The 18883-nt window shown below is 35.4% G+C and overlaps 1 protein-coding gene across 2 annotated transcripts; it reads right to left on the bottom strand.

The window, feature by feature from the left end:
* Positions 1-622: 622 nt before the first annotated feature.
* Positions 623-17019, bottom strand: LOC114395996 (mediator of RNA polymerase II transcription subunit 12-like). 2 transcript variants are annotated; one of them, XM_028357877.1, is made up of 15 exons: positions 16812-17019; positions 16421-16481; positions 15336-15472; positions 15015-15209; positions 11860-11919; positions 11468-11573; positions 10566-10634; positions 9876-9929; positions 9599-9706; positions 8600-8746; positions 8152-8499; positions 5621-8031; positions 2547-5159; positions 1765-2083; positions 623-1599 (listed from the first exon to the last, which is right to left on the bottom strand). In XM_028357877.1, exons 4-15 carry the CDS (start codon positions 15140-15142, stop codon positions 1162-1164), a joined length of 6801 nt encoding a protein of 2266 aa, XP_028213678.1. In that variant the 5' UTR covers positions 15143-15209; positions 15336-15472; positions 16421-16481; positions 16812-17019; the 3' UTR covers positions 623-1161. The 2 variants fall into 2 exon arrangements, with proteins under 2 accessions (XP_028213678.1, XP_028213679.1); XM_028357878.1 differs by lacking the exon at positions 16421-16481.
* Positions 17020-18883: the final 1864 nt, after the last annotated feature.

Raw genomic sequence — 18883 nt, 5'->3', positions numbered from 1 at the left:
CTCAATGTTTCTAAACAAGTTCGGTAGAAACGAATATTGTAGGTATTACGTAAGAGTTAAAAATAATGCTATAAGGGTTGCTTCTATAATAAAAGCAATTCTTAATAAAGAGTTGTATCAGAAATAGAACCCACTAGTTTGTTTTTAGAATAGGAAATATGCAACTCAACCGTTACAGGGAGACAAGTGCTCCAATACTCTATCCATTTAAAATTACAGAACTGCTATACAATGAGCATATTCTGTTTTTTGAGTCAACCCACAATTCATAGTCATCAAAAATCAATCATAAAAAATAATGATAACGATCCTTGCTAATCAGTAATTAATCTAAACTAATTATAAGTTAATTTTAATCTCTATAAATAAGATAAGATACTTTTAGTGTCTCAAAAAATAATTATCCTCTTTTGACCCATTATTTATAAAAATGTGTCATGTAATCCTTATTTGCATAAATGAGATGCCAAAGGGAGACAATTTAATTATATGAATAAATATCACATCTAACACGTTTTCACAAATGAAACAAATTGTTTTTTAAAGACTAAAAACAAACTTTACCCATTTTACATGATCTAAAAACATATTTAACCCTCTATAAATTCCCTGGACTTGCAACTTGCAAGTTAATAATTGAATGCTGCATTTCTCCAGATGAAAGCACAGATAATTTTGATATTCTAAATATATAAAAAGAAAAACTGAACATGTGCACTGGTGTGTGCCTGTGACCCAAAAGATACAGACTGAGCATACACCTTGAGACATGAATTAGACGGAACAACTACAGATCATTTGAGATATATTATCAAATAAATTGGGAAAGTTGAAACAATGATCCTATATTTACAGCAAACCACTGAACTGTGTCTGGAAGTGCACAAGTCCAGGGTAGGGTGATCAACAGGTTAGTTAGTCAACCAGGCTAGAACCAACAGGATGAGCTTGCCAGGACATCAACTTCACTTTTCTTCAACAAAGAAAACATCCCTTCACCTGTTTCTCAAATTGACGACCCCTCAACTTCCCTTCAACACAGGAAGGGCAAATACCAAATGACATCTTCATGCCAGTCATGCCATCAATAATGGACAATGAAACAACAAATACACCTGATGAGGGGTTAGCATACTCCAAACCAATAAAAAATCTTGTTAATCAACTATCCTCATCCACGGCACCAACATATGTAAGGTCAGTTCGTCGCACCCTTACAGCCCCTTTAAGCCAGCTGGCAGCTCGAATATTAACACGGTCACCACTTCCTATGATATCAGTATTACTTGCAGACGGACAAGATCCAGCACCATCTTCTAAAAGCGTCCAAGGGTCAACATCCAAATCATTGTCATGCTGTTTTGACTTCCCTGAGGTTGTAGTCCTTGATGATGGAACCAGGTTCCTCTGAGGGACAGTTGAACTGCCGGAGTTAAACCCAGAATTTGTAGTGTTGGGTTGAAGAGATACAAGAGCAGAAGCTGGAACAGTTGGCAGCTGGCATGAGAAAGAGCACCGCATAGAGGGAGGGAGCAGAGGCATTGCTGCTTGGATACGCCTCCGGATAGTGTCTGGCAGTTGCATATTATCAAGATGATTCTGTATTATACAATAGACCAAAAGAAAAGTAAGAAGCCTGCATTCTTTCATTCTAATCAGCATCACCAAGATGATAATATCAAGAATAAAATGCCTTCCTATATTTAATAACATGGGATCAGTCACAAACTAAAAGCTGTACATTCATAGGCTAAAAGATCATACCTGCAATGCCTCCAATGGCTCACGTTCAAATCCAGAAAATTCCCTTGTAGGTTCATTAGTTGTCTTTGAAACAGGTTTTGACCTGAGCCAACTTGGAGGAGAACTACTCAACAATCCATGCAAAATCAACAGCAGATGATCAAACAGGCCCTCAGCAGAAGAATCTACAAAAGAAGCTTCAGCATGTGACTCTGCCTCCCTTCTCAATGGAGTATAGTGCATGGGATTCACCGTTGCATCCTCATGCACAACCCGGCTGCCAAGGAGACGAAGAAGTACAGAGGCAAGCATGTATCTCATGCTCCTTGCAGAAGACTCCCTGCAAAATTGAACATCTAGCTAAACTACCTCTACAACAGCCTACATTTGATACACTAATGTGGCATACATTAAAACAAGCATATTCCTTCATAGCACCAATATCCATATTTCACTTCTGAAAAGGACAAGCAAAATTGATTTCCAGCACTCATAATGAACTATGTTCAATGCAAGTAGTTGGAAACCATGATAAAACAGCAGATAGTAGATAACTGTATTGTTGAAAAGGTTCATATTGCAATTATATCCATTTTTATGCATTTCAAGAAAACTGAAAATGGTGTAGTCTTTTACCCCCACAATTGTTAACTATATAAACATGTTTCAAGAAAATCTCATACAACTTATCCAATGAAAAAAGGCAACTTCAGTGCAGCAACAACCCAGGAAGGAAGGAGAAAGTATCTCAGAATGGCATAGTGAATAATTAGAAGGTTAGAAGAAATATAGTTCTTAATTACCCGTCTGAGCAAAGAATAGGAAGAAATCTCATGAGTAACTGCACACGTAAAGATATTGATGCTCGCAAAGCAGCAGGAGAAAGTGGAGAAGAATCTGGTGCAGGTGTTGGTCGTCTGGCTAACCCAGGGCTGCCACCTCTTATAGTTTTGCGGCTATTTACTTTATTTGTCTGACCTTCAGTCACAGGAGTACTTGCTGTTGGCTTACTTGGTCCTCGAGTAACTAAAGTTATTTGTTGCTCAATATAATTTAATTGTTTGATCAAATCGCTTGCAAAGGAATTACGAGATTCATCAGAGCTTTGATCTATGCAAGGAAGAATTAACTCAAGAAGAGCCCTCTCGGTCCCATGCTGCTGCTTACTGGTTGAGCTTTCAGAGTCAAACACTTGGGAGAACCCTTTTATGGACCTTTTCACATCCATTCCCTCTTCAGCAACTTCTCCTTCTTCAAGAGGCATAGGATCAACTTTCATTTTATCCCCCTTGAGAGCAACTGGATTTTTACATGGGGAGCACCAACCCCAGGGTTCAGAAAACTGGGTCTTAACAGAAAATCTTTTAGTCTCTGCAATGTTAATCAGTCGTTGCTTAATGGTCTTCCGACCAAAGAGAACATCTTGACCTGCAAGGAACCATTTAGCCTGTAACAACATTGAATCCTCTAAAGACTTCCCAAAAAGATGAACCAACTCCGAGAAAAGGGGTGCAGCATCTGGTCTAACCAGTAACCTAGTGAGAATTATTTCAATAAAATTGTTCTCATTCTCAGAAGCAGCACCCTTCTCTGAACTAGGTGAGGACAACTGTATAGCATCAGCTAAAGACATATCATGTGTCTTCAGTTTTTCAATGAGGGCTTGTTCATTTAAAAGCAGCCTGAGTTCAACCCATTGCCAGTGAAATTTGGCAGGCTGCAGAGCATCTAACACATCTACAAGTTTATCCTGAAGTGTAGATTCACTATCGGTAAAATCAATTTTGGATTCACCATGTCCATAATTCCGACTTCCTTCATCCTTTGTATAAATAGATTGAGGCATCTTACAATCAATCATGGCATTTAGAATATGTCTGGCACGGAGCGGAACAAATGCCAGAGATTTTGAATGCATATCAGAGCCATTCAACTCTAGCAAGGTTGCAAACTCTGCATCACTTGTATCTGCAGCCATAAGATCATAAAGACCCTGACACTCTCTTAAGCATACATCTCGGAACGGCCAATGTTTTATTGCATCACTTATGGCTATTGTTAGAGACTGATAAAGTTGATTCATGTCTTCACGAACTGCTACATTGGCATTCATAACAAAGGGCCGCCACATAACAAAAGCAAATATTGAATAGGCCGGTGGAAAAACCAAAGTTAGAGGAAGCATGCGCTGCATCCTTGAAAGAGCAACAATGGATGGTTCACCCAAGAGATCCACCACTAAGCCTTCACAGATGGTTCTGCAGTTCCCAACAAGCAATCTAAACCAATGGACATGAACTTCAACTGAACTATCCAACTTAAAAGCCCCAACTGAACGTACATTCCCATTTGAATTGGATCTTGTGCTTCTTACAAAGTGTACAACATCCAGGCCCTCCTTTAATCTGAGAATGGTTACTATTCTTTCCAGGCTGGTAACACCACATATAATTGCACCAACAACAAGTGCAGAAACAGCAGCACTAATTTTCGTTGTTCTAGCAACCACAATTTTACTAGTGTTATTTGCAGCAACGTCGTTCGAAATAGTACCAGTATCATGGGTTTCAGGTGACATTTGAAACTGAGCTCGAGATGCTTTACTTGGAGCAAAAACTCCAGCAAGAGCGGTAGAAGCTTCCATTGCAAGAGCTATCTCAAATACACGGCTTTGGCGTTCTCCCAAGGCTTCCTTAAGCAAGCACAAACAAGTTATATGCATTCGCAGAATGCATTTAGCATAGTTCAATGAACTTGTAGCCAATGACATATTTGAATGATTACTGCCAGCTGAAAAATCAGGCAATTTTGCTAATGTTGGACCAACACTGCCAACTATGGCAGAAACAGCAGAAGTAACCAAAGAGGGGTCCCCTTCTTGAGCAGCACCACCAGTCTGCCTTATGCAATCTATCAAACTCATAACTATTTGTTGAGCAATTTGATAACCATTATCCCATTTTTCAAAAGCAGGACCTTTTGGTGTACCAGCAGCAAAGAGCTTTCTGTCTTTTCCAAAAAGATCACGAAATGCTTCTTCCACATTACGCTGTACAACATCTCTCATGCCTGAACCTACTCTGGACGGTAACCGGCCACCACTTATCTTTTGACGGAAAAAGTCATCAGGGTCCTCAACTCCAGCAGGCACACCAAGTGGAAGCCCTAACTCTCCATCAACTGACCGTCCAGACTCTATTTCAGAAGCAAGTCTCTTATCACATGTACTCTTAAAACTTTTCTCCCACTCAATGACACTGACCACATTGCCATATTTTTTTAATAAATAACAAGCAAAAGTTAGGGCACCTGAACCTGAAACCCTCCCATTAGATGCTATAATAGCCGCAGCACGATGCATTATAGATGACAGAGCTTCAGGAAGAAGATCTGCTGCAGCAAGAATGTTCTCATATCTGCATCAAATACAACAAGACAGACATACTAAACAAAATCAATATCATATGTAAACATACATTATAAAAAACATAAAAAAAAAGGTCTCAGATTAACATAAAGATGAAAAATAAATAATACTCATTAGATTAAAAAATTATGAGGGGGAAAATTGGGAGCTCATACGAAGTCACAGGAAAATTACTTATTTAAAAATATAAGAAAAACAAGAGCATAAGAAGCGCCAGCATGCAAGCATTCAACAAGCACTTGTTAGAATAATTAAAAAAATGAAGTAAAACAAGTGGTATATCACATTAACAATTCACGTAGTTATTAAAAACACAGCAAGCACCACAAGGATTAGAAGGGAAAGACAAACGAGGAACTGGGAATAGCACATAAACTGATAAAAGGAACAAAATAACAAATGGTGGCAGAATAGACCCAAAAAAATACAAAAACTAAGTTGAGTACAAACCTTCTCAGCGATGATAACAGAAAAGCCTCGCCAACATCACAAGCTTGGTTCTCCACATTCCTTGGCAGCATTAAAGCATTCCTTCCACTATGAATTGTAGAATTAGGGCTACTATAAACCTTTGGCAGCAACCATAAGAGGAATTTGACAGCTGATACTAAATCGTCTGAGACATCCATCAAATAAAGTAAAGCAGAAAGTTCATCCTCACCAAGTTTCCACCGTATTGAACTTTTATCATCCACAGTGGCAAAAGGCCTACCAAACTGGCTAACTTTACCAACATTCTTTTCACTCTCTTCAATAAGCTGCCTAACTACAGTCATCAGCCAAAGTGTTACTTCCTTTCTCTCAACAAAGCGTAGCTGTTTAAGTGCCCTTCCAATTGAAACAATATCTTCACAGTGACCTGATCGAATTCCATCAACAGACCTTGTTGTATCTCCATCCATAGCAGTTCTATGGTGAGGACAGCTAACCTTATTGCCACACACATGACTTGTTGATGCCCCTTGGCTACCCTCAATTCTAGAAGCTGCCAGTTGAGCAAGACTCTGGGTTTTACGGACAGTCTTCTGCCGAGTCTTAGTAACCTGTTTAGTTGGCTTAAGTGGTTGATCAACTTTGAGATGCTCTGAAGATTTTAGCCCCTTCTTCACCCACCAAGTATCTTCATCATCAGATAGTATTGGAGACGGAGCTTGAACAAATGAGCTTCTTTCCTCACTCAATTTTTGCCTCTTTGCTTTTCTACATTCTTCACACCCAGGGGTAGCCTCTACTAGATCACTCTTGTTGTGAGACCCAATAGGTTTTCTGACACTGCCTTGAGATTCATCCAATCCTGTAGTGCTCAAATTAGATAAACTTTTTGGGAGCTGTAGCAGGGTTGAGATGAATGTCTTCAGTTCTTCAACACCATTGTCATCCTTTGCATTTTTAGAGGATGTTTTATTAGAAAAAACACTTTTCCATGGATCAATTGACACTGTAGAAGTTTTGTCTTTTGTTGAAGATGTACAGTGGTTTTGCTTGAGAGAAGATATATTCACATTATTGGCATTGCCATGGTTCTCCCATAAGGAACCACGAAGTATGAAGCGGCGCTCATTCAAGTAAACTTGCAATGCTTCAGTGAGCCGTGGCCCTTCACTAATCCCTGATTCTACCAAAGCCCGACGCACAAACTTCCCAGGAAGCTGCTTCAAGATTCGGCAATGTCTCTTCTGTCTCTCCAAGTCAACTACATTTACATTCATATCCATGATCCCACTCACTATCAGCTGACGTACATATGCCAGTGGGTAAAAGATGCCTGCCCGTATGAGTTCCACTATAAATAGATGTAGGCGTTTGAGACCTTCCCCTTTATGCACCATATGCTGATCAATCCAACAAACAATAATATCATGTAGAGGACCTGGGCTTTCAAATACAGCTGAAGAACAGATATTCTGATCCAAATTTCTTGAACTAGATTTTATTTTGAATGCATTGTTCACAAAATTCTGATTTCTCTGCTGACTTGAACATTTTGCTAAATAACTGACTCCACAACCACGAGTGCTTCCACTCTTATGCTTTGGTGAAATCTGCATATCCCTCAGTTTCATCTTTAAAAGTCTAATTGCTATATGGACATGGGAAAGATCTTTCCTGCCAGTGAACTTTACATCACAAGGAGGAGCATTCCGAAAATCCCTGAAATCACATGTTGCCCACTCACACAGGAAAAACACTGAATAAACAAGTGATTTATTTACAGTCACAAACCACTTCAGCGATAACCTTAAACAATGGCTGACTTTTGCAACCCAACCTTCAGATACAGTTTCATCACAATGATCTTCAAAAAGAAATTTGTATGCTCCATGTATATCACCAAGTACAAGGGATTTATCCAAGGCTTGTGCAGCTTTAGCCAGACATTGACCTGGATAGCCTGGGCTTACGGCCTTTGTGAGATCTTCTACACATTCTTGAATGCACGAAATAACATGATCAAATGCCAATGACTGGAATTGTGCATCAAATCCTTTACTTCTAAATAAACACACAACATCTTCTGAACTACTTTTTATCTTTCCAGCTGCTTCAGTTGCTTTCAGTACAAAATTCCCATCATTTATTGTATGTGAAACTACAGAGGATGGCAAAGGAAAGCAATCCAAAGCAACAAAAGTCTCTGGAGCCGCAAATATTAAATATCGGAGCATCTCAATCAGAGCAGAAGTCGTATATGCCCTCCGGGAATTGTCTACTAGATCTGATCCACCAGGTGCAGGATCACGAATAATACGAAGAGCTACACCGGCAAGAGTGCGAACATATGTTTGAGATAGAACAACAATTTCTAAAAATCCATATACAATAGGCAATAGCAGCTGCCAAATCTCAAGCAATTGTTTTTCCTGAAAGGAGCAGAAGTGGGAAAAATCAAAACCTGAAGTCTAAAGGATTGAAATCAGCAAAAGATATAAAATACTAAGTTTAATTTCCATGAACACACAAGACTTCTTATATGCAATCACCTGTAATTGACGCAAAACCCAGTCAATGATAAGAGAAGGAAGAAGAAGCCCCTCAGCGTGATGCCATTGCAAAAGCCGAACAATATACCACCATCTAAAATGTAAAGATGGTTCTTCACCATCAGCAACAGATAATAACTGGTCACTTCTGTGCTGAAATGACGCAGTATAAGGTACTTGGGGTGATCGGTCTCGATTATGAGGAGTAAAATGAGAAGAATTTTTTGAGAAGAATTCATCAAGAAGAGTTTGCAAGTATTCAATAACATCTTTTGTCCAAAGCTCAGAACAAGACAGCTGAGTTTTGTCAGCAGTCCCAGAAGGAATACTAGCAGAGCCTGGCCGAACCTGCAATCAACCATAATCTATCTTAAATATTGAGAAAAGGGGGAGGGTCACTTCAGGGTAAAATAAACAGGTAAATTACACAACATTGAGGCATCCATACCACATTAAGGTAAGAAACCTTTATAAACCAGGTAGCCCTCAACAATGGCACATTATTCCTAATAAGAACCTCTGAAAGTGATTTCCTTCTAACATGAGGAACAAGATCCGTCAAAGATCGTAATCGTTTGTGCGGTTGAGATAAGCCCTATAAAAAAATTGAGTTAAAAAAAACAAAAACAAAACAATAAAAAAAAAACTAGTGGCAGAAAACATCTCAGATAATAAGCACTAATAAGTAAGTTTTAATAAAGTATCAAAGGATTTAACAGGAATATCAGCATAGATGACAAAAAGCCCAAGTGATCTCTTATAGGAACGTATTTAACAATGGCTCTCCTGAAATTATGAATAGCTATAGCCTGTACTGGTGTATTTAGCATATGAACATGTCCTGTATCCATCCATATTTGCACACTTCGTCCAACCAGATTAAACTACAAATATCCACCCAAATATACAAATGATTCATAACCTCATGCTTTTCTAAATATAAATTCAGCAAAAGCATGATAAAAACTGTTACAATACCAAGGTTATTAGCTTTAGTCAGAGGGCCTGAGCTTATACTAGCAGCACTACTACTTGACGTAGTATTATAAATATAAACATTTTTTTATAGAAGTATAAATATAAGCATTAGGCTAGGTATTGTGTAACATCTAATATCAATCTCCATTGTATTAGCAGTCTTTCCCTTTTTTTCCATCCTTTTTACCTAAACCCTGCAATTTCAATGTGCTAAAATTGTGTAGTTTGGGTGAAAAGAGAGAAAAATGACTAAAGTAAGCTGAATAATGATGTGTTGTGCAATCCCTAACGCTATTAATAATTTATACCAATAACTAAGTCTAGTACAAGGCTACAAGCCCAACCAAGTTCACTAACAACAAAACAATAACACTAACATTCCAACAGAAACAAATAACATGCGAAACAATATTTATACAGGAAAGTTGTACAAAGAGTAAAGCAACAGGAGCAAGACTTCCATTAGTACCTCAATCCATTTCTTTCGGAAGTCTTCAGGACAGGGCCTTTGTTCAGGGAAAACACCAGGCTTAGCAAGTTGTGACCCTGAAAGAGCCACTCCATATACTTGACCAGCCTGTCAAAATAAGCACTACCATGTAGATCAAATACCTTCATAATAAGTAGGGGCTCCACTAAACCCAAAATAAAACAAAACCAAAAACACAAAAATGGAATATTTTAGAGGCATACATATGGTTCATCAAGCATAATAAAATAACAGAATAAAGATCATCAGTCATCACCTTCCGCTTCTGCACGCGAGATTCATTGATGGCCCGTAGCCGTTTTCTAATAGCCTGTAGAGAGAAGATGAAAGATTTAAGAATTAACCTGCAAACACTTCCAATGAATATAAAAACCAAATATGGAAAATGTCCAGTATATTCATGGCATAGACTATGTTTGACATAACTAAATAATCAGTAGCTTAAAGCATATAAGCCAGCTTAAGACTTATAAGCAAGCTTAAAGGCTGAAAGCTTATAAACTAGCTTATTGTATTACGAGTGTTTGGTAAAAATTAGTTATTGAAGTAGCTAAAAATGTAAAATGACATAAAAAGCATTCATAAAAAATATAATATAAATAGAATTTTTGTTTTGTAGACAAAAAAATATATTTTTTGGTAATTATAGTTTTAGATTCTTTTATTAATTTTACATTCGTATTAATTTTTTAAAAGATCAAATATTTCATTAAAATTAAAATTAAGTACATTAAAATGGTAAGGAAAAAAATGGAAGGAAAAAAAAGCTTCAAGCTCATAAGTTATTAGTTTATAGCTTATATGCTATAAGGTAGTGAAATAATTTTGTTTATCAAACACCTTAATTTGGGCCGACAAGCTAATAAGCTAGCTTATTTGACATGCCACACACTCATAGTTATAGAAACAACAGGGCATAATTCTCTCTCAGAGACTAGGGACTCACCTCTTTGCAATTAAGGACAACTTTCTTGCTAAAATTTTGAACCTGGGTCAGAGAAATTTCTCTAGATTCCTTAAGACAAAAAAGGTAATACCATGTTATAAAAACAACAAGCAGTTTTAGAAAGCACAAGTTGATTTTCAACAATTCATTAAAGGAAGTCAATCCTCTAGAATATAAAATTCCCTACAGCATAGTTTCAATCATATAGAACAGTAGGAGATCCAAATAAGAAATTTGAAAGAAAAAACCAACTGTTTTCATATTGACTGATAATAGCACAGATAGAAACATAATGATAAAACAAATCCAAACACAACAGGATCTTCATTCCAACATAAGATATACGGTGTTCAATGTAATAATTTTAAACTAGAAATAGATAAAAACAACTTAATCATAAGTTTTGTTAAGCAAAGTTACTAGTTATATCTGAGTTTGTGAAGCCTTGTTTTAGAAGAATGGAAACAAAACAATTAAATAGCCAAATAGAGTGCATGCATTAAATGAGTGGGTGACAAATTAAGTAGTGGAATAATCAAATTGGATAAGTTCATAAATGGTCCTTCAGTTCCATTTCATTTAACAATTAAAACTTATGACTTTACAATTATTTTCATGAGAATTGGTGAAAGAAAAAGAAAAAATAAACAGTTGAATCGTGCAATTCATATCAATGATATGAAATTGCACATATTCATTCATTATCATAAGATACAAAGTCATTAGAGATTCAACTTATGATATGAATCAATAGGTATACCTGAATCGTATCGAATCATAGGATTCAAATCAAGAATTGTAAGATTCTAACAACTATGGCTATAACTCAAACATTCATAGCTAAATAGTTAATTTATATTATCCATTTGATATATATACAGAAGTTTAAAAAAAAAATGTACCTCAAGCCCTTCAACTGTGTCCCTATATCCAGATTGCAAATATTCTCTGGTCAGAGTCTCTTCAGGACAATTTGGTGTTTGGGGGTGATAGTCTGGAGGCCCAAGCCTGAGATTAAACAGTGACATTTAATATTTATACAACTAGACAATAAGGAAATTTAAAGCAAAAACTAGAAGTGAGTACTACCAGGATTAAAACATTGCAATTTTAATATCATTGAATAACAACTAACAAAAACAGATACTGATGATCAAGGGCATCAAACAATATTTTCGATATTAACCGTGCCCATGCAAATTTTACTCCAGAAAAACTTATGATGTTTGTTACTCATGAACTAACAAAATTGAGCAACAAATTGAAAACAGGTTCTGCTCCAAGCATGAACTACCTAGAGTTCAGAGGTTCTTTATCACACTTCAACTTGTATGGGGTTAATGGTGGTTGTCGCCTGCAAAAGTAAAACCATTGTTTTTAAAGTGATTAACAGCATCAAATAAATGATTTATGAGAACAAATAATAATATACCATTTTATTATGGAGTATCAAACAGAACAAAGGACTAAAATTACAAACAGCTCTATCTCTCTCGGTATCTTCAAAGCTGTTGTAAATAGTAGACAATAAAGTAGACCCAATATTTCTTTTGAATAGGACAACTGATTTCTTATTTTTTTACATTCTAACTGGAGTTGGGGGAAAATATGTAATTCTTTGGCATGTTAATTGGGGAGAGAATAAATTCTGATATGGATAAGAGAGAGATATGTAACTATGGTTTTTTATTATGATTAAAAGTATTTTTCTTTCAAATAATGACCATCCTTCACTAATGTACGTAAAGAATTTGTAGAAAAGAATTCACGTTAATGTATCTAGGCTGTATCATTACCATATCTTGAATTTTTAAAGAATTTTTCATATCCTCATACCTGTGTCACATCATACCAGTGTCATGTTAAGTTATCTGGGCTTCAAATGAAATGAGTTATAAAATTTTAAAAAAAAAAAACCTCCATATCTTTTATCATCTAAAAAACAGCTCCTCCACATAGCAGCATCAGTAACAAAATAATAAATGATATAAGGTTCTGATTATTTAAATGAAAAGAAAACAGAGAAACCTCAACACAAAACATGAGTAAAAGGTTACACAGAAAGACCAACCAACTTCTGCAGATTTATTGCTATCATAGCATCATTCTCTAATTTTATATGATAATTCATTACTCCTAATTTGGAATTTCAGACACTAGTTTGTGTACTTTCAACCTCAAAACAGAAAAAAACCAAAAAGATATTCTGGTTACGTAACTTAGCTAGCTAGTGGCTATTTTTGAGTTTTTTCTTATAAATCAGTGAGCAGCTATCTAGCTTAAGTGGTGACAGTAACTTTATGTTCCCAACCTCACTACTTTTTAAAAGATAGGGGCAATTCAGAGAGGTCCCTATAATATTAGATAATCAGTTCAAGAAATCTTTGCTAAATTTTCGGTATAAAGAAAATAAACTAAATTTCAGGGTTGAAAAACATCCAGCATAAGCACAATACCATTTACTTCACTTATTTAGTCAACACAACCAGGAGGATAAATATTTAAAGTTTTGAACAGTTCTTACAAATTATAGTATAACAATCTCTAGTGATTAGTGAATAATTATGCCACTGTTTTGAAGTATATTAGGATAGAATATCAAAATAGATTTGAAACATAAACCATTCTACAGAACCAACATCATCAAAGAAATAGATATGGGGGCTAAATATGGGGGCTCTTTGGGTTGCAGTTTTGGAGGCTAAATATGGGGGCTGGAGAGGTCTAACTGAAGAGGGAAGCTCAAGTTTACAGTCAATTTGGTGGAGGGATTTAAAAAGAGTTATCCATCAGTCACACCATGGCAAGACTCTACATCAGCAAATTAATTGGAAGGTACAAGCTGGGGATAAGGTAAGATTTTGGGAGGATAGGTGGATTAGTCATGACCAATCATTAGCTGAAAAGTACCCTCGGCTTTACATGAATTCTGCTCAACAACACCAGCTGATTGGTCTCTTGGGGAAGTATAGTAACTATGGGTGGGAATGGAACTTTAGTTGGAGAAGATAGCTGTTTGACAGTGAAATTGAAATAGCCATCTCTTTTCTTTCTGAAGTTGAAGGTAAATCTATACATACTCAAGGTTCTGATAGTTGGGTTTGGGCAGCAGACACGTCGGGTATCTACTCTACTCGTAGTGCTTACTCAACGTTTTGGGAGGAGGCAGCTGTTGAGAACCTTCATGAATGTTTTGAGGACCTATGGAAGATCAAGATTCCTAGTAAAATTGCGGTTTTCGCATGGAGGATGTTGTGGGACAGACTACCTACAAAATCTAATTTAAGGGCTAGACAAGTGCAGATTTTGGATATGACATGCCCCTTTTGCAGAAGGGTGGAGGAGAATGCATCCCATATTTTTATCCATTGCATTAAGATCCAACCTATATGGTGGGAAACAATGTCTTGGATAAATTTGAAGGGTGCCCATCCATGGAGCATAAAAGATCATTTCATGCAGTATTCTTCTCTGCAGGTAGATGGCATCAGACCTAGGAGGTGGCAGATTTGGTGGTTGGCGGTTACATGGTCCACTTGGGAGCTTAGAAACAGAATTTTATTCTCCAATGCAACTTTTGATGGAAACAAACTGTTTGAAGACGCGACTTTTCTAATATGGACTTGGCTTCATAATTTGGAGAAGGACTTTTCATTGCATTTTAATCAGTGGTCGAGTAACTTACGACAGGGTTTTTTGCAGTAGTAGGGTTTACAGTTTATATTAAAACACATGTATTTTTTCCATAATTTGGTTCCAAATCAGACTTTTGCTGTCTGCTTTCAGGAACCATTTATATGGAGCCCAACTTTGTAATAGTACCTCTGGTACTTCTTTTAATATATATATATATATATATATATATATATATATATCTTTGCCAATCAAAAAAAAAAAAAAAGAAATAGATATTTTTCAACCCTGTATTTACCAATTCTCTAATAACAAATACTATGTCCCTCGCTAGTGGCTCATGCAGTCATGCCTACTGTGGATATGAAACCTAATATTTCTTGCTCATCTGATCATCCAAGCAAAGTATCAGAAGTTTATATATTAATAGAAAAGAGCATACAAGGGGGGAATTGTTTAGTTGGTTATAACAGATAAAACTCCTTGTAATATCTCAATCATTTAAATGCATAAGAACAGAAGTGACAACCCAAAACTAGAATATTGTGATTACTCAAGAGTCAAAAGATAAATGAACCAGCTCTGAAGTGGAGTTTTTCAGGTTTCAAAATGACATAAAGTAAATAAAATCGATCACTGTTGCAATAAAAAAAGCTATTAGCTAACAGGGACTGAAGCACCAGAAGCTGTATCGCAACGACATTTATTTGGAATATGTAGTACCCTAATCACATGTACTACAGTAACAAAATCTGAAACGAAAGAATAGGTAATAATATTTTCAGTAAAGAAATGTTGGCAGACATAGAATCTTACCTTGAACTCACAGGAAAGTTAGCTGGCAAAGAAGATGAATCAGTTCTTCCAATGTCCCTAGTGGATGGCCCACCAATTGCACTGTTATTAACTGCACTAGTGCAGCTGCCAGCATGATACCTTTGCATTTCCTCCAATTATAACCAGCATACTGCCCTAAGCATCAAACCACTACAAGTAGCTGTAATAGCTAAACTGCATCATTGAAAATGTGCTGTGTTATTTCCAACCAGAGCATTTAAGCAAACTAAAAAGAAAATCCTAAAAAAGTGACAAAGGAAAAAAAAAAGACAAATTGAAGAAAGAATAAGAGAAAATGACCTTTAAGCACCAAATCTATGTGTTATTGAACCGTCTTCAACCACTATAAAATATGTAATGAAATCCAAATACCCAAAAACATGAAACCCACAATTTGTGAACCCCAGATGTATGAGGAAGAGTGGTACTATTCTGGCCTGTAAAACACAAATGGGTAAAGAATTAAGAAACAAATCCATATCAGGCACCATAAGAAGAATCATTAACTAACATCCAGATTACAGAGGGCAACTCAAAGCCAGTATGAAAGCTCCAAAAAATAAATTTTAAAAAATCCAATAGTCTAAGTGGATGTTTGGCTTCGTGTCCAAAAATCCACACGTGTGTATCAGTCGAAAAAAAGAAAAGCTATCATTTTAAGCTTTTGCATCAAATGTGGAAAGGACTCGATTTTGAAACGAACATGGCATACATCCAAACAAGCTATGAATGTTTCATTTAAGATGCAAAGAACATAAAATATTCCGAAAAATAAAAGAAACCATAATCCTACACTCTTGTTCACGCTAAGTCCAGTTTCCAATACATAGGTGTGTGACAGCTGGGGTAAAGAAAATTTGAAGAACTTTCCACATTTATGTTCTGAAACCTCCATTGACACGAAAGCCCCATGCCCAACCATATAAAAGTCTTGTTTTCAAAAATAGTGTAACTGTAAGTATACCAATGAACTTAGAAGCTTTAATTCTACCCTCAGGAATCTCCTGTCAACCTAAAACAAACACGATCACGACAATTACACAAGTGAATTCAATTCCCATTGAAATTGGAAACTCTCCATTAAAATGTTTCTACATGTACCAAAACATGCCTATAGCAAGTCCTATCGCTTATAAACTCATGGCCGACAGTTGCCAGAATCATAACTTCAAGTCTTGAATCCGCAACCAACAGTAATAAATTATAACACGAGATACAATGCAAAGTTGCAAAATTTAACCAAATCATTCCCAATCCACAAGCATAACTGCAAAACTCAGAAATAAAAATACCCTCACTTTCCAATCTCACTTTCCCTGCTCCAACTAACAAGGGCACCAAATGAAAGTTTTACGCAAGAGGCAAAAACTGAAGAAAAAACCCACCACTTGAATCGTCCAAAAATCTCAGCTTTAACGTCAAATCCAAGCTATACTCTACACAAACCTGAACAGCAATTACCAAAACCTACAAAATCAAATCCAATGCGAGAGAAAAGAAAAACTCCACAATTAGAACTCCAAAGCACGATCCAAAGCTAGGGTTTTTGAGAACGAAATTCCGGTTACTATTTCGTTCTTCCCCAACTTCGGAAATGCCGGCGCAAGCTAATTGCGGAGCTGAAAATTGGGGATATTCCAGTACAAGCAAAACTAGGGTTTTTGATTCACAATTCGGCGAAACGGAACAAAAGGGGTTTCAGAAAAATCAATATTAGCAACAAAATTAATAATGGGGGAATTGCAATATATTGAAGATTAATGATAGGGGGCATACCTGGGAAGAAAAATTGCAAACTTTGACGGAAAGAGTGAGAAAGTAAGAGAGAGAAACAGAGGAACAAAGTAGAAGAAGAAGGGTCTCTGTAGTGTGGTCGAGGGTTTGACTCTGTGTTTTTTTTATTATTTTTTTTTTTTGTAGTGACGATGATGACTGTGTTGAGTTGGTGGTGTTTTCTGTGAATCGCAATAGAAGAACAGTGAAGATGGAGGAGCTAGTTATAATAATTTTTAGTTAAAGTAACAGTTGTTTAAAAAAAAAAAGTGGTGAAAAATATCTCTCTATTTACTTTGTTTTATTGAAAAAATTAAAATTTGACTTTTTAATAGATAATTAATATTTTAGCATGTAAATATACGTACGAGATAAATATTTATTTTCATATAAAGAAAATTTATAATAAATATTTTCTAATATATAAAATATGTGATAATTAAGATTTATAACAAATCAATATTTGAACATATATATATATATATATATATAAATTTTATTTTAAATATATATAAGGTAATTTAAAAAACATAAATTAAATTCAATTAAAAAACGATGAAAATATAAAATTAAAAAATATAAGCATCAAGAAAATCAAATATACAAATAAAGACACAAAGAGAGTGATTTAAGATAGTCATTAAAGAAATTTGCCAAACTAGTGATCAAATCAAATTGAATTTAAAATTTAAATTATTATGTATATTTATAAGGGATAAAATTTAAAAAAAAAAGTTTAATAATTGATATTGGGATAAGTCATATATTTCAATCAATGAGAGAGGTAACAATACCTAAAAATACTTCTATATAACACGAAATTATAAAAACGTTGTCATTAAATACAGTAGCTCATGTAGCGAGGGAAGTTCCACTAGCTGGAGAGGAACTCCCCGATATCCCAGTAGCTAACGCTTCTCCGCTTGGCAATCTGTTAAATGATAAATAGACTAGACTCTTGAAGCAGAGCACCCACAAGCTTTAAACCCACAAGTGTTGACAACAACATAATATGGTCTTGGAGAAAAATAAGCATAAGAGTCAGAGGTATAACTCAAAGGCATCATATCAACATTTGAACGTGTATCATCCAAAAACTTAAAATACATTATTTTAACAAATAAAGTCATTATATATTTTTGTTAATTTATTTATCTCCATATTTGTTAATGTATACGCATGCTTATTATATATGTTGTTTCATGAAATTTTATTTCACCTCTAAGAGTTCAAGGAGATGGTTATAAATATCACAATCTTTTCTCAATATTAAGATAATTGACCAACATTATAGAGGTTTCATAAATTCTAATAATATACAATCATGGTTACTTAAGACTTGCCTTCCTATTTTAGAAGAGAATGCTCTTAATACAAACTTGCAACTACAATCTACAAGGAAGTTTTTTTTCTAACTCAACTTTATAGTTAAACAATGTTTTTCACAATTTATGAATAAATTTTAACTCAAATAAGATATGCTTAATTGTTCATTGCAAAGACTTCAAGGAGTTGGTTATGAATATCAATCTTTTCCCAATATTAAGATAATTAACCAACATGATAGAGGTCTTAGAGATGTTTGACCATTTGGTTAGCCAACGGAAGAAGCATAAAGAGGGAGAGTAGTTGAGAGAATAATTTGATGGAACACCTGTTTCAAGTAATTAATCTCCTCTCATTTTGTAGCTATTTGATATAGTTTAAATTATTCCTTTTTTATAATAATACACATAAATTATTTAAATATTATTTAACTATAGTGAGCAGCTGAGTGTCAATTTTTTATCCCCTATTTTCATAGCAAGGTAATGTGCATTATATTATATTTTATCATGACAACCTAACCATGATTAGCATGACACAAAACTTGCATAAATGTTACTTTTAAATGAATATACAATATCATGGGGTGTGCTTGCTAATATGATCTAATTTTAATATTTTGGCATATGATACTTCATGAGTGGCTGATGTTCAGCTGTTAGTTTGGCCTATTGGTCTTCCATTACCCTATGTCAAACGTGAATTTATGATTATTTTGTAACTTTAGGAATACATGCTATGCCAAAGGT

This window comes from Glycine soja, chromosome 18, assembly GCF_004193775.1.
Source record: "Glycine soja cultivar W05 chromosome 18, ASM419377v2, whole genome shotgun sequence".
In the NCBI taxonomy this organism is placed as follows: domain Eukaryota; kingdom Viridiplantae; phylum Streptophyta; class Magnoliopsida; order Fabales; family Fabaceae; genus Glycine; species Glycine soja.
This window is presented reverse-complemented; position numbering and strand designations above follow the sequence as displayed.

Bases quoted from the DNA above. Each gene is read 5' to 3' on its own strand.
- LOC114395996 (XM_028357877.1), bottom strand. From the start codon at position 15,142: ATGCAAAGGTATCATGCTGGCAGCTGCACTAGTGCAGTTAATAACAGT. The intron at 11,920-15,014 runs GTAAGATTCTAT...TTACTTTTGCAG, and splicing joins AACTTTCCTGTGAGTTCAAG to GCGACAACCACCATTAACCC. The intron at 11,574-11,859 runs GTAGTTCATGCT...GTTTAATCTCAG, and splicing joins AAAGAACCTCTGAACTCTAG to GCTTGGGCCTCCAGACTATC.